At 46.7% G+C, this 12,967-nt stretch overlaps 1 protein-coding gene across 1 annotated transcript in view; it reads right to left on the bottom strand.

Moving 5' to 3' along the window:
* Positions 1 to 2,200, bottom strand: part of nrg3a (neuregulin 3a) — a gene marked incomplete at both ends in the record, with an annotated part of 324,527 nt that extends 322,327 nt beyond the window's left edge. Inside the window, 1 exon segment of the mRNA XM_083658575.1 lies at positions 1,453 to 2,200. Within this exon segment, the coding sequence (XP_083514701.1) occupies positions 1,453 to 2,200 (748 nt within the window).
* Between the last annotated feature and the right edge of the window lie 10,767 nt (positions 2,201 to 12,967).

The raw sequence follows: 12,967 nt of genomic DNA, 5'->3' as shown, positions 1-12,967 counted from the left end.
GTCAACACAACAGGAAGTAACTGGCTGACCCCTGTGTTGGAACATAAGGTGAATACAGTAATAGCAAGGTGATCTGTGTGTCGTAATGGTGAATTAAATTGTAAGGCGTATGTGACCCTTAAAATGTCAACACTCCACCACTGAAATGGCAGTATTGTTCCACAGACATGACATGAGGGTGCCCTGATACATGTGGTGTGTGTGTGTGTGTGTGTGTGTGTGTGTGTGTGTGTGTGTGTGTGTGTGTGTGTGTGTGTGTGTGTGTGTGTGTGTGTGAGCCAGGACACTTAAAAATATAACCCACTGCTCTCCGTCTAACAGCGTGTGTGTAGTTCTCCTAAGCAGCCACCGCATGGATCTGAAGCAGGAAGCGATGCACATCACAGTCAGAGTGAAGAACCAGCACACCATTTTGAGCGGAGAGATTTAGCACGGCAGGAGGAGCACAAGGCAGCTTTTTTGGGAAGTAGGGCATTCACAAAAAAAAGCCTCACACTCATAAGCTGATTGATCGCTGCACGAAAATCCCCTCTCGGCACCCGATCAATAGCATGTGGTGATACCATGACTGGAGTCAAGGACGGAGACGGTGAGAGAGAGAAGGAGGAGATAAACAATCAATGTTTTGTTGTTGCTCCTCCAATGCTATCAGCTCGTTAACAACGAGCTGATAGAGCAGCAGTGGAATTCTGGGAATTCACAGTGCCATTTTTCTGTGCCTGCACACGGTGATTGATGATAGTTGGCCCCTGAAGGAAGCACGCAGGAAGGAAATATTATAACCGTCCACATCGGTAAAACTGATTATTGACCCGTCCGATAGTTCAGGCGGCCTTACTGCAATCAATGCTATTGATCGGTCATTTGTTCATTTCTCAGACCGCGGCTGCGGGAATAACAGCAGCCACTGTCAGATACACCATCTCACAAAACAGGATTCACTACAGGTACAATCATAACAAACATCAAATAGCTCCTTGGAGATATTATACGATCTCCCATTTTGAAGAGGGTGAACTGTGAAGGAATTAAGCCTTGCTACAACATCAGCAGGTATCTACTATCCTGGGTGATAGCCAACCACTGGAGCAAAGTTTTGATATAGTTGACCCAATGGTGGAAGTTTACATTGCAAAATAGACATCTCCCCCAATGCATGGTTCAACCAAACCAATTCACAACAGATAACCAAACCACATGGTAACGGAGACTCATTTCCAAGAACAATTAAGAAATATCATTGATTAAGGTGTGCGTGTTATGATGAACATAGGCCATTACTCCAGGATCCAGGCAACATCTGCTAATTATTTCCAGCTTGTCAAACAGCTTAGGATTTGCTCATTCTCCAAACATACATTTTCCATGACAGGAGAATTGCTCATATATTCCACACTTCCCCCCCGTGAGAAGAACCCTGCGGGGAGCCTTCACTGCTCTTGAGTGACTCACGTGTTTTGCGGTGGCCGTGCACGCGCGTGGTGAGCGTGGTGGACAGCCTCTCGGTGGTCGTGTGCTCCGGCGTCCACATCTGCGTGGAGTCGTGGAGGACCGTCGGGTTGGACGGAGAGGGGCTCGACGCCGCTGCTCCAATCACAGAGGTGCTTCGCGGAGCCGCCGTGGTCGTAGTAATACCCGAAGAAGGTCCACGTCCGTTACGACTCGCGGGATTCCGAGGAGTTACCTGACTACCCGAGGCTCCACCGCCCCCTCTGGGGTGTGTGGTGGTGGTGGTGGTCGCAGTGGATCGAGTTCTGCCTTTGGCCACCGTTACAGTTCTGGCTGTGGGGTCCCCGCCGCCGCCGGCTGTAGTCGTGGTGGTGGTGGTGGTGTCTGGGCTTTTGGGAATGCCACTGGGTTTGGAGAGGAAGATGGGATCTTGGCCTATTCGATTAGCATCCACCAGGTCTGTCGGGACGTAATCCCGCACCGTCCCGACCACGATCCACTTCAGCAGCAGCAGCATGAATCCCAGGCCGATGAAGCCCACGCACAAGGGGACCACACGCAGCCAGCACGTCTGCTGCTGAGGCCACAGCCTGCAGCCCCCGCAGCGCAGGGGACCCTGCTCCTCGGCCTGGGCCTCCCCGCGGACCCCCGGGCCTCCTCCCGGAGCCTCGGGTTCCTCCAGGATCACCGCCCCGGACACGGCCGCCCCGGAACACTCGCTCATCCTTCCGCGCCGTCCTTTATGGCTCATCGAGGGTTAACCCTGTGAGAGACACGGGTCGCACATGGCAAGAAAGGTTCCAGACACTCCCGGACACATTGACGATAAAAAAAGAAGAAGATAAACAGGATTCCCACGGAATGGTACGCTCAAAAACACACGCGCAAATACGTAATCCACGGATAGAGAGGTGGTGGGGAGCGGTGGTGCTGAGGAGACATGCAGACACAAATCCACAAAAGGCACGAGCGACACGCGCACAGACACAGGCACTCAGAGACACCCCGTGAGAAATGGGAGACCTGGCATGGATGGATAATTGCCCGAGTAGTCCACTTTTAGTCCTGTCCCACTCCAAATGTCCACGGATGGACTGAAGCAACGATGATGTCCCAACTTGGAGGATGGATTATTTATTACATGCAGAGGAATTCAAACGATGCTTCTGACGGGGGAGAACGAGGGACAAAGAGAGCGATGGGAGAAGAGATGGGCGAGGAGGAACAGCCTTACGTCTCTGTGCACGTGAAGAAAGCTGTGGCATCAATGTTCAGATGGCATTGCAGCAAAAATCCACAATCCCCGAAAGCTTGTTTCCCACTTTGCACAGACGTGACATATACAAGTACACTCCACGACAGGAACAGGACGCTATTGTTTTATTGTGAAATATACACTCCACGACAGGACGTGATTGTTTTATTGATAGGGGGGGAAGTGAAACTTGCAGGGTGGGTCTTGTTGCGTCCCCACCCTGTGCACAACCAAACACCCCCTTTTCTTTTTTCTTGTACCGATGCAGGCTGTTCCGACAGCTTTAGCCGAGTCAGCGTCTCCCTCGGCTCCCCGAAATCGCTCTCTTTCGTAACTGAGACGAGAGCAGAGAGATCTGCCCCGTCGATGCGTCTGTCTGTCGTCGACCACCACACTCTCCTAGGACCCCCTTATCTTTGCCGGACCGTCGTTTTTTTTTCAAACAGCTTCTCCCTTTTTGACGGTGAATATATCACTCCTTTGGATCCAAATCCAGTTCGACTCCCTTTTTACGGACGCTCTAAATTCCAGTGTAGGATAAAAAATAACATGGAGAAAAAAAAAAAAAACAGTAGAATCCAATGAGTGTTCAGGATCCAGTGAAAACACACTTGAGCTTGAGGACTTGAAGACGGAGAGAGACGGGTGTTGTCGTGCCGTGGTGGTGGTATCACAGGGCGGAGAGATCTGCGACTGCGACGTGTGATCCTGCTCCCTCTCCTGTCGACGGTGGATCAGATTCCCAGAGCTGTCCGATCAGCACCCCTGCTGTCCCCTAAATACTGCAGCATGCGCTCGCCTCATCTACTCGCGGTGAACGTTCCACCAAAGAGACGAAAAGGACGAGAGAGAGAAAGAAAGACAAAATCTGACGATCTGAGAAAGAGAGAAAGCAAGATAATAGCTAAAAGAAAAGGAGAGAAAATATCCCCCGCCTGCTTCTCTCTCTTTCTGATCTTTCCTGCGTCCCTGTGAGGAGCGCCTGCTGCTCTCTCTCTCTCCAGTCAGCCCTGTGATTTGTGGGTTGCTGTGGATGCTCCGCGCGTCCTTCCTCCGGGGGGAGCTTCCTCGGAGATGATTAGAAAAAAATGCGCGCCCCACGCCAGGATGAGAGCCCCACGCTACCGCAGCAGCAGCGCCTCCCTCGCACTCCCCTCCTGTGGGCTTAGCGACATCCGACCATGCAGCCCGTCTTTACCTGTGGCAGTTCTGATGCAGACACATAACAGTATACAGCTGCCTCCCGGAGCCCGGTGCCTTCGCTCAGAGAGAGAGAGAGAGAATGAGAGGGGGGGGGGGTGAGGGAGAAAACGCACGCACACGGACAGAGTGTGCACACTGGTTGAGCGAGGGAAAGAGAGAGAGAGAGAGAGAGAGGGAGGGAGGAGAGAGAGAGAGAGGGAGGCTGCACCTGCTAGATGCACCACCAGCGCTGGGAAGCTTGCCCACCTCCGTTAGCAGGGATGGAGGAGCAGAGTGGGTGGAGGAGATGCAGAAAGGCATAGAGAAAATGGAAAAATAGGGAGTGGAGGTGTGTGTGTGTGTGTGTGTGTGTGTGTGTGTGTGTGTGTGTGTGTGTGTGTGTGTGTGTGTGTGTGTGTGTGCAGATAAAGAGAATATGACAAGAGAGGGGTGGGGCAGAGAGAGAGAGAGAGAGAGAGAGAGAGAGAGAGAGAGAGAGATCGAGCTCTGCAGTTACCAGTGAGAGAAGCCTGAGTCCCAGATGGAGCGGAGCACACAGGCACAATGCAGGAGCTGTCACTCACTCACTCAGCCCCTCCCAGTCCCACAGCATCAGAGGAGGGAGGGAGGGAGGGGGGGAGGCAGGGAGAGAGGGAGGGAGGGAGAGAGGCAGGGAGGGAGGGAGGGCAGGAAGGAGAGATGGATGCAGGGAGGAAGGGAGAGAGAGAGGAGTGAAGGGAGAGAGGGGTAGAGTTGCATTAACAAAGAGAGAGAGAGAAAGGGAGAGGAGGGAATAGTTGGACTGAGAAGGAAACAAATAGGGCGAGCAGGCAGGAATAGTGTTTAGTGTTTCTGCATCACGGCTTTACTTTGCCTCTTCTACTCGTTCAGTTAAGCAGGCAGTTAGAAAAGCTGCTGTTAGGCAAAGCCTCTGCAAAGCCAACCTCTGTTCAAATCTATGCAAGCACAGAGTGGACAACAACCTTTACAATGTCTGTTGTAAAACCCTGTCCTGTCTCCTACGTATGCATTTCTGTGTGTGTGTGTGTGTGTGTGTGTGTGTGTGTGTGTGTGTGTGTGTGTGTGTGTGTGCGCGCGTGGTTGTGCGTGTTTGTGTGTGTCTAAGTGCGTATTTTGCTCGCATGTACATAAAGAAAGACATTGCAACTCACCAATCAGTTCACACTGTGGGAGCCCTGCTGTGCAACAAGACGGTTCACTCCCATCGAGAAGAGGAGTGTTAACGAGGATGTTGGCAATTAGAAGCAAATGTTTTCAGTGCTTTTGTGGCGATCTCAGGATATTCGGCCCGGACTTTGATCCAGAATGCTGTGATGATGATGTTATGTCAAGTAGACTTTTCAGCCCACCGTTATTTGGGAGCGACTCGTCCAAGTTGAAAGCGTTCTTCTCCCTTTCACAGTCTGCGGTCTGTGTGTTGTCATCCTCATTAGGTCACAGCTCTCCTCTCATCTCCAACACCTCTTCTGACAAACACAAACACAAAACCCAGGCAACATTTCTCAAGCTTCCTCGCAGCAACTTGAACTTGCGCATGGAAACGATTTTGCTCTGCGCCAGCGGGACCGTCTGATGACTTCATGTGTGTGTTGTGGGCGTGTGTGTGTGTGTGTGTGTGTGTGTGTTGTGGGCGTGTGTGTGTGTGTGTGTTGTGTGTGTGTGTGTTGTGGGCGTGTGTGTGTGTGTGTGTGTTGTGGGCGTGACACGTGACAGGACTGAGGAAAGGTGCAGGCTGGCAGCTCCACAGACACACCATGCCAGGTCCAAAATAATTACCACACAAATAGCCAATGTGTTTATCTCTCTCTCTCTCTCTCTCTCTCTCTCTCTCTCTCTCTCTCTCTCTCTCTCTCTCTCTCTCTCTCTCTCTCTCTCTCTCTCTCTCTCTCTCTCTCTCTCTCTCTCTCTCTCTCTCTCTCTGAAATGCCCAATCATATCGTTTCCTCGCGTCCCAGCGGCAGCAAATGTCGCGGGTGTTGGGAAACACTGAGTACTCAGGAAGTGTAATAATGTAACTTTTTACTTATACTTCTTTAAAAAAAAAGTAATAAGATTACATTACTTGGTATCAAAAGTAATTATTATTACTGCCCAACACTGCACAAGGCAAATGGGTTTGCTACACACGCACGTAGGCTCGCGCACGCACTCGCGCATGCGCGCGCACACACACACACACACACACACACACACACACACACACACACACACACACACACACACACACACACACACACACACACAAGCTCAGAGAGAACTAATCCAAGCGTAAAGATTGTGAACTGTAGAAGTGGTTTAAAATCTCTCCCTATGAGATGACAGACAACGATAAACCTGTACACTGATAGAAAGTAGGGGTGGGGGAAAAAATCGATTCACCTAAGTATCGCGATTTTTAATGTCACGATTTTTTGGATCGATCTTTTATTCCAGAATCGATAATCGCAAATTAAAAAAAAATTTTTTTTTTTTTTTTTTTTTTTGGGTGCTTGCAGTCAGGCCACTCACTGAACAGCAGGCCAGGCGCCGCCTACTGGTTTACTAGTGGTTTTATTACTTTATTAGTTAGTCTGAAGTAATAATTACACTTCAGGGTTAAAGTGGGTGCATCTCATTGTAAAATTGGACTTCAAACGGCCCAAATCTGGCTTCAAACGGCCCAAATTTCACGCGCGTTGGCCCATATCAGCCTGGCCTGCTTGGTATCTAATGCCCGGCCTGAATTATGATCCCAGTCCGCCCCTGTTTTTAACTATATCGCCCAGCCCTACTCATGATATATCATATACAGTCTCTAGTGTATGATTCAACTTTTCCCATGTTCTAATCTAGTGTAAAAAAGCAAACAAACTGAAAAAAGAAAAGAAAAAAATAAACAAAAATCGCAATAAATCGTAATATCGAATCGCAATAATCGTAGAATCGCAATACTTAAGAATCGCAATATAAATCGAATCGGCACCCAAGAATCGTGATAGTATCGAATCGGGAGATAAGTGAATCGCCACAGCCCTAATAGAAAGTCAATGTTTGGTTCATTTGAGGTTGTTTTTTTAATATGTAATAATTATATACGCGTATGTTGGTGATGGATCGAATGGACAGAGAAAATCTGCCTGTAGGATAATCCTTGAGGTCCAGGGGAAAGTGGAGGGATGAATAGGTTTTTACACCTCTTTCACTTTGACATACAAACATGCAGCAGGACCACACAAACCGGTTAAAACAGCAGGACCACACAAACCAGTTAAAACAGCAGGACCACACAAACAGGTAAAACAGCAGGACCACACAAACCGGTTAAAACAGCAGGACCCCACAAACCGGTTAAAACAGGACCACACAAACCAGTTAAAACAGCAGGACCACACAAACCGGTTAAAACAGGACCACACAAACCAGTTAAAACAGCAGGACCACACAAACCAGTTAAAACAGCAGGACCACACAAACCAGTTAAAACAGCAGGACCACACAAACCGGTTAAAACAGCAGGACCACACAAACCGGTTAAAACAGGACCACACAAACCGGTTAAAACAGCATCACAACGCCGTGTTTGTTTGAAACGATAATGACACTGGCAAACAGCACTGGGAGACAAATTAGCACGTCCAGCTGATGAGAAAGACATTTAATAACACATAAAAATATATGACTGAACTGTAAAACCCATGATAGTTATTCTTACAGTACCTTAGGCTACCTAGTGTCTCTGGAATGTGAGACATCAAACATTCGTATCATCTTTTAAATCAGTAAATCAAACATTTTCATAAATGTTTAGATGGACTCCATGCAAATGCGAGGACGTTCATGTTTGAAATTGTAGTTCAATAAATCAGCACACTGTACTAAATGGAATCTATCATATAGGTGTGTGTATAGTATATACGGTAAGACACTGTAGGAAAATACTGGTACGATAGCGGTCCTATGATAATATGAATCTAGCACACATTAGCCTATTCAATATCACTAACAATAACACTATTTCCATTGTCTGATCTCAAATGTTAAAACATCTTTTCTTTTACGATATTGTGACCATATAAATGTAAGTACGGTACTATGATGTTTCTATTTTCATACTGCTAGCTTGAACTGTCAGTAGTCATGTGATGCTTATATTTAGGATCAACGCTTATAGTTTTATTTTTATGCCGGTGCCTCTGAGTCATGTACATTAGTAGCCTACGTGTATCTGTCATCCTCCACATGATTTGCCATCTGTTGTTGACCATGGAGCCTTATAATCCTACCATATATTTTCAAATACTGCTAGATTACTTTGATGCGCTTCCTTGTGCGTGTGTGTGTGTGTGTGTGTGTATGTGTGTGTGTGTGTGTGTGTGTGTGTGTGTGTGTGTGTGTGTGTGGGTGTGTGGGCGTGTGCGTGCGTGCGTATGTATGTGTATGTGTGCGTGCTGTACGGCAGTCACCATAGTGATATTGAAACTCCCACAGCTCCAGACCTGGTTGAAATTCTTACAAATCAAGTTATACCTGCTGGACCGGAGAAAGATGATTTCTGAAAAGATGGAAGAAATATTTATTATCCTCTCCTAGTATCCTATTTATCCACTTGGCTGAACTGGCAGGGGACTAAGAGGCAATAAGCCCACTGAGCTGCAGTCAGAAGGTCTAGAGAGCTATTTAACCAATTTGACCTCTGACCTCTCTTCCACTCTCCATGGGCATCACTTCCTTATAATTAGGAGTCTGGCCTCAATATCTCTAAGGCCCCGCCCCTCGCAACCTTTAGTTAGGAGTAAAGTCCATCTGCTCCAGCAACAACTGATTGGTCGAAAAGAAGAAAAAGACACCAATAGAGACATTGCATGTAATAGGCCACGCCCATCACGGGGGAAGAGATCCGTTCATTTCCACACACCAGCATCATTTTCCTTGAATTAAACATAGCTAAAAGCTGTTGTGTGGTGGGGCTGCGCAGAAAACAAATGTAAAAAATTGCCAGTTAAAGTTTTTTTGTACTCCTGAGCAAAACAAGGAAGCCATTGAGAATTGGCGAGAAGAAAAATGTGGATCTAGTGTTCATCTTCCGTATATACAATCTTTTGGTGCAACACGCAACCATGCACGTGACATAGGAGAACGTGACATCCAGCAACATTCCAACCTTTGCAGGGTTGGGGTTGCAAAACGATGTGTATTTTGCTGGACGGGAAACGGCTAGTCTATACATCCGATCGGCAGTTAGCCGATCGCCCCCTTTTAGGAGGAAAACACCAGCCTCTCCCCATTGACTTCAATGAGCGGGAAAATCAGACCCGCGCAGGACTCTGGCCCCCACCCCCCGGGTCCACCTCACGCCCACACACCGCGGGTCCACCTCACAGCCACACCCTGGGTCCACCTCACGCGCCCCCAGAAATCACATATCACTGTTGCAATTTTTTCCTATTGTAATCCCATTACATGTAACTACTATTATTTCCCCTGCATTACTGAGAAAGCATATTGGCAGCACAGTCTACTTGTGTATTCCGTCCGCGGTGTCGGGAGGCCGTGTGTGTCTGTGTCTGTTGGTTCATCAGCACATGGAAGCTGGCTAATGGCCTCTCATTACCTTCTGACAGGAGCATGCATATTTGTACCTGTCTGATTTAGGAGACATCATAGCTGCCACTCTGCATCGCCTCAATCACTCTCACTGAGACCTACTGGGCAGGAGGTGGGATTCATTACATTGCACACACAAGTGTACACAACACACACACACACACACACCATCATTTACCAATACAATGATGAGGGCACGTGCGCAACACACACAAACACACGCACAGACAGACACACACACACACACACACACACACACACACACACAAACAAACAACCAGTCGTGACTCTGTTGATGTCAGTGCCTACACACCTACAAACCCATTGCTCCTCTACATTGGGCCTCTCAAATGGCAAAGTTGTAGGCTAGCTATGTAGTGCGATTGGGACCTCAATAATAATAATAATAATAATAATAATAATAATAATAATAACACTAATGTAAAACTTACACAACAGTAAGACTAGAATTTATAGGGTTTTACGAGCCGATTATGAAAATAATTAGATTTACCTGAAATCCCTGCTTAATGGAATGCAGGATACACTTCAAGCCGCTGCAAGTGAGTGGCAGAGGACACCCAAAAGAGGAAAGTATACATTATACACTATTATTATACATTATTATACGTGAAGCTTTTTGAGGGCTGGTCTAGGATCACAGCTCAGGTTACTTCATCACATAAAACTCAGATCTCCGGGATCTCCGAGAGGCGGTCCAATTCGAACATGTTTTATGTATAGGGAGCCTGAGGGCGCCGCAGTCATGCTACGCCTCATCTCAGCCCCAATCTCATCCATCTTACATTAAAAAGGAGACGCTGTCTACTGGGTCAGGCAAGACCAAGGCCCCGGGGACACAGACAGGAGACCCAGGGGTTACACACACACACACACACACACACACACACACACACACACACACACACACACACACACTAAAGATTACTGCACAGGATTTCACGGATGCAACAAGAAAGATTGTCACTGCTCCCCTAGTGCTGTCTGATGCCCTAGTGCCCAATCTGATTTAAAAAAAAACATGTTTATCTTTAGTGTGCTGAAAACTCCATCTAGAGTAAGGTGACCAGACGTCCCCGATTTTCGGGGACAGTCCCCCGTTTTTGGTGACCTGTCCCCGGCTGGAGCTGTCCCTGAAAATGTCCCCGATTTTCTGCGGCCGATACCTTGTCGGGAAGGAAGGGGGCTAAATAATGAATTTTGAAAAACCGGCATATATGGTCAATTTCAAAGGGGACCCTTAAGCGCTCTCACCTGAATATATCTGAATGAGAATGGATTCTATGAGTCTATGTTTTGATCCAGGCATCCAACAAGTGTTTACATCTTTTGCTGCTTCCTGCTCTTACAGGAAAACATTGAAAAAGCAATTAGGACCGAAAATACTTTTTGAGATCTGAGGCTATTCATAAAACATCCGGCGCTGTAGGTTCGGAAGGCCAGGCCAATGCTGCTGGAGAACACATTGACATTTTGTAAAGGGGCACAGTGAATGAAGTGTGTGCGTGTGTGCGTGTGCGTGTGCGTGTGTGTGTGTGGGGGGGGGGGGGGGGTCACTTATTACAGTCCAACAGCCATGGACAAAATAAACAAAACCGGAATAATTTCCCTTTATTATTTCATAGGTAATAACATTGGATATTTTTATGATATATCGATTGCCGGACTGGAAATGTCCCCGATTTTCATTTGAGAAATCTGGTCACCTTAATCTAGAGCTGCATTAGCCGATTAATCGATTAGTCGATCGATGGGAAATTAATCGCCAACTTAATCGATTCATTGTTTACATTAATTTTTAAAGAATTAAATACTTCTCTCGTTCCAGTTAAATGTGAATATTTTCTGGTTTCTTCAGTATTTTACCACAGTAAACTGATTATAAATATATTTTACAAATATTATTTGGGTTGTGGACTCTTGGTCGGGACAAAAGCTATTGGGGGGAAAAGATCGACATTTTTCACCATTTTCTGTCATTTTATAAACTAAAATGACTTAATTGATTAGTCAAGAAAATAATCGACGGATTAATCGATAATGAAAATAATCGTTCGAATAATCCGGCATCGGTCAGCTATCAATCACAGTAGAAAACAGATAAGGGAGAGCCGATGTTTTTTTTTATGCCAAACCAACGTGAGGTAGCTTGTAAACGAGGTAGGCTAATTGCTCAATAGTAGCATGACAGCTTTGTAATCAGGAGATCAATATGGCTCAGACCCGACTCAAGAGATTGTTTTCCTCCGTTCATACTGCCAGAGACAGCACTTTCTTCAAGCAGACCTTTCTGCTGAATCGTATGTAAATAAGAGTCCAGTGATTTTGTGCGAGCACAAACCCTGGAGACCAATGTTAAGGGCCACAAGGAGGCGAACTCTGAGATGGACAACCGTCAGGTCACAGGTCAGCGCATCTCACCCTCATTAAGAGGTGTGTTTGTGCATGTGCACTGTGCATGCATTGTATGTTCCGATGAACGGGAACGACGTTTGCTCGTGCTCAGAATGTACTTCATCTCTATCCTCTTTTGCATATCCCCTGGTGTGCTAAGCTAAAGCTAGCGAACGAACAACAGACACTGGCCCGGGATGTTGAGTTCACAATATGCATGTCAGCCTCTATAACCACCGGTGGTATCTGTTTACCCTGCTCTGCTGCACAGTGGAGCACCTTAAAATAGGGATGGCATCCCACACCCTGTCATACCTCTCTGCTCATCACAGCTATAGCAGGTTTCATGCTGGCTGCTGTGTAGGACCGATGCAAAGCCTATCTTTGTCGTGGTCTATCTGAAAAGCCTACATCTTAAATGCTGTAAAGTTTGTAGTGTATGTGTGCCAAGCGTTGCACATAATAACCTACAGACAGTGCACGCCAATGTTCTGCCCATCAACAGGCTGTGATGTTGACTCAAAAATAAGTAGTGGAATGTGTATTTTACTATTTTTAAGTCAAACTTCTATTCCTAGTTTCCCCCCTTCTCACTCTGGCTCTCTTGAGCATCCTCCCACCTCCACTGCTGGTGAACCTTCTCGGCAGGGCAAGACCGTTGTGAGCAGTGACAGGCTTGACACAGGGGAGCTCACTCACTCGATATCATTGAAAAGGTATCTCAGCGATATCCTAATTAATGCTTAAAATCCAACATGGTCGAACATGACCTTTGCTGCTCTTTTTTTGGAATTAAAGCCCTGGCATATAACATTATTTGAGTATATTATGCAAAACTGTGATATCGTCAAGGATGGTGCAGCATGTAATATTGGACATTATTACCCGTTTGATCAAAATCTGTTCATTCAGACACTTATAAATTGATGAAAGCTTTTTGTGTTGAATGATGCAGTGAGTCACTCTCGCAGGTTAGTCTCACAGTAGCCAGACGTAGATATTAATATCTATGTCTGGAACACAACTCTGAAAAGTGGTTAACGCCTTCAAGACAAAAAGAAA

This window comes from Poromitra crassiceps, assembly GCF_964638095.1.
Source record: "Poromitra crassiceps genome assembly, chromosome: 22".
NCBI lineage: Eukaryota > Metazoa > Chordata > Actinopteri > Beryciformes > Melamphaidae > Poromitra > Poromitra crassiceps.
This window is presented reverse-complemented; position numbering and strand designations above follow the sequence as displayed.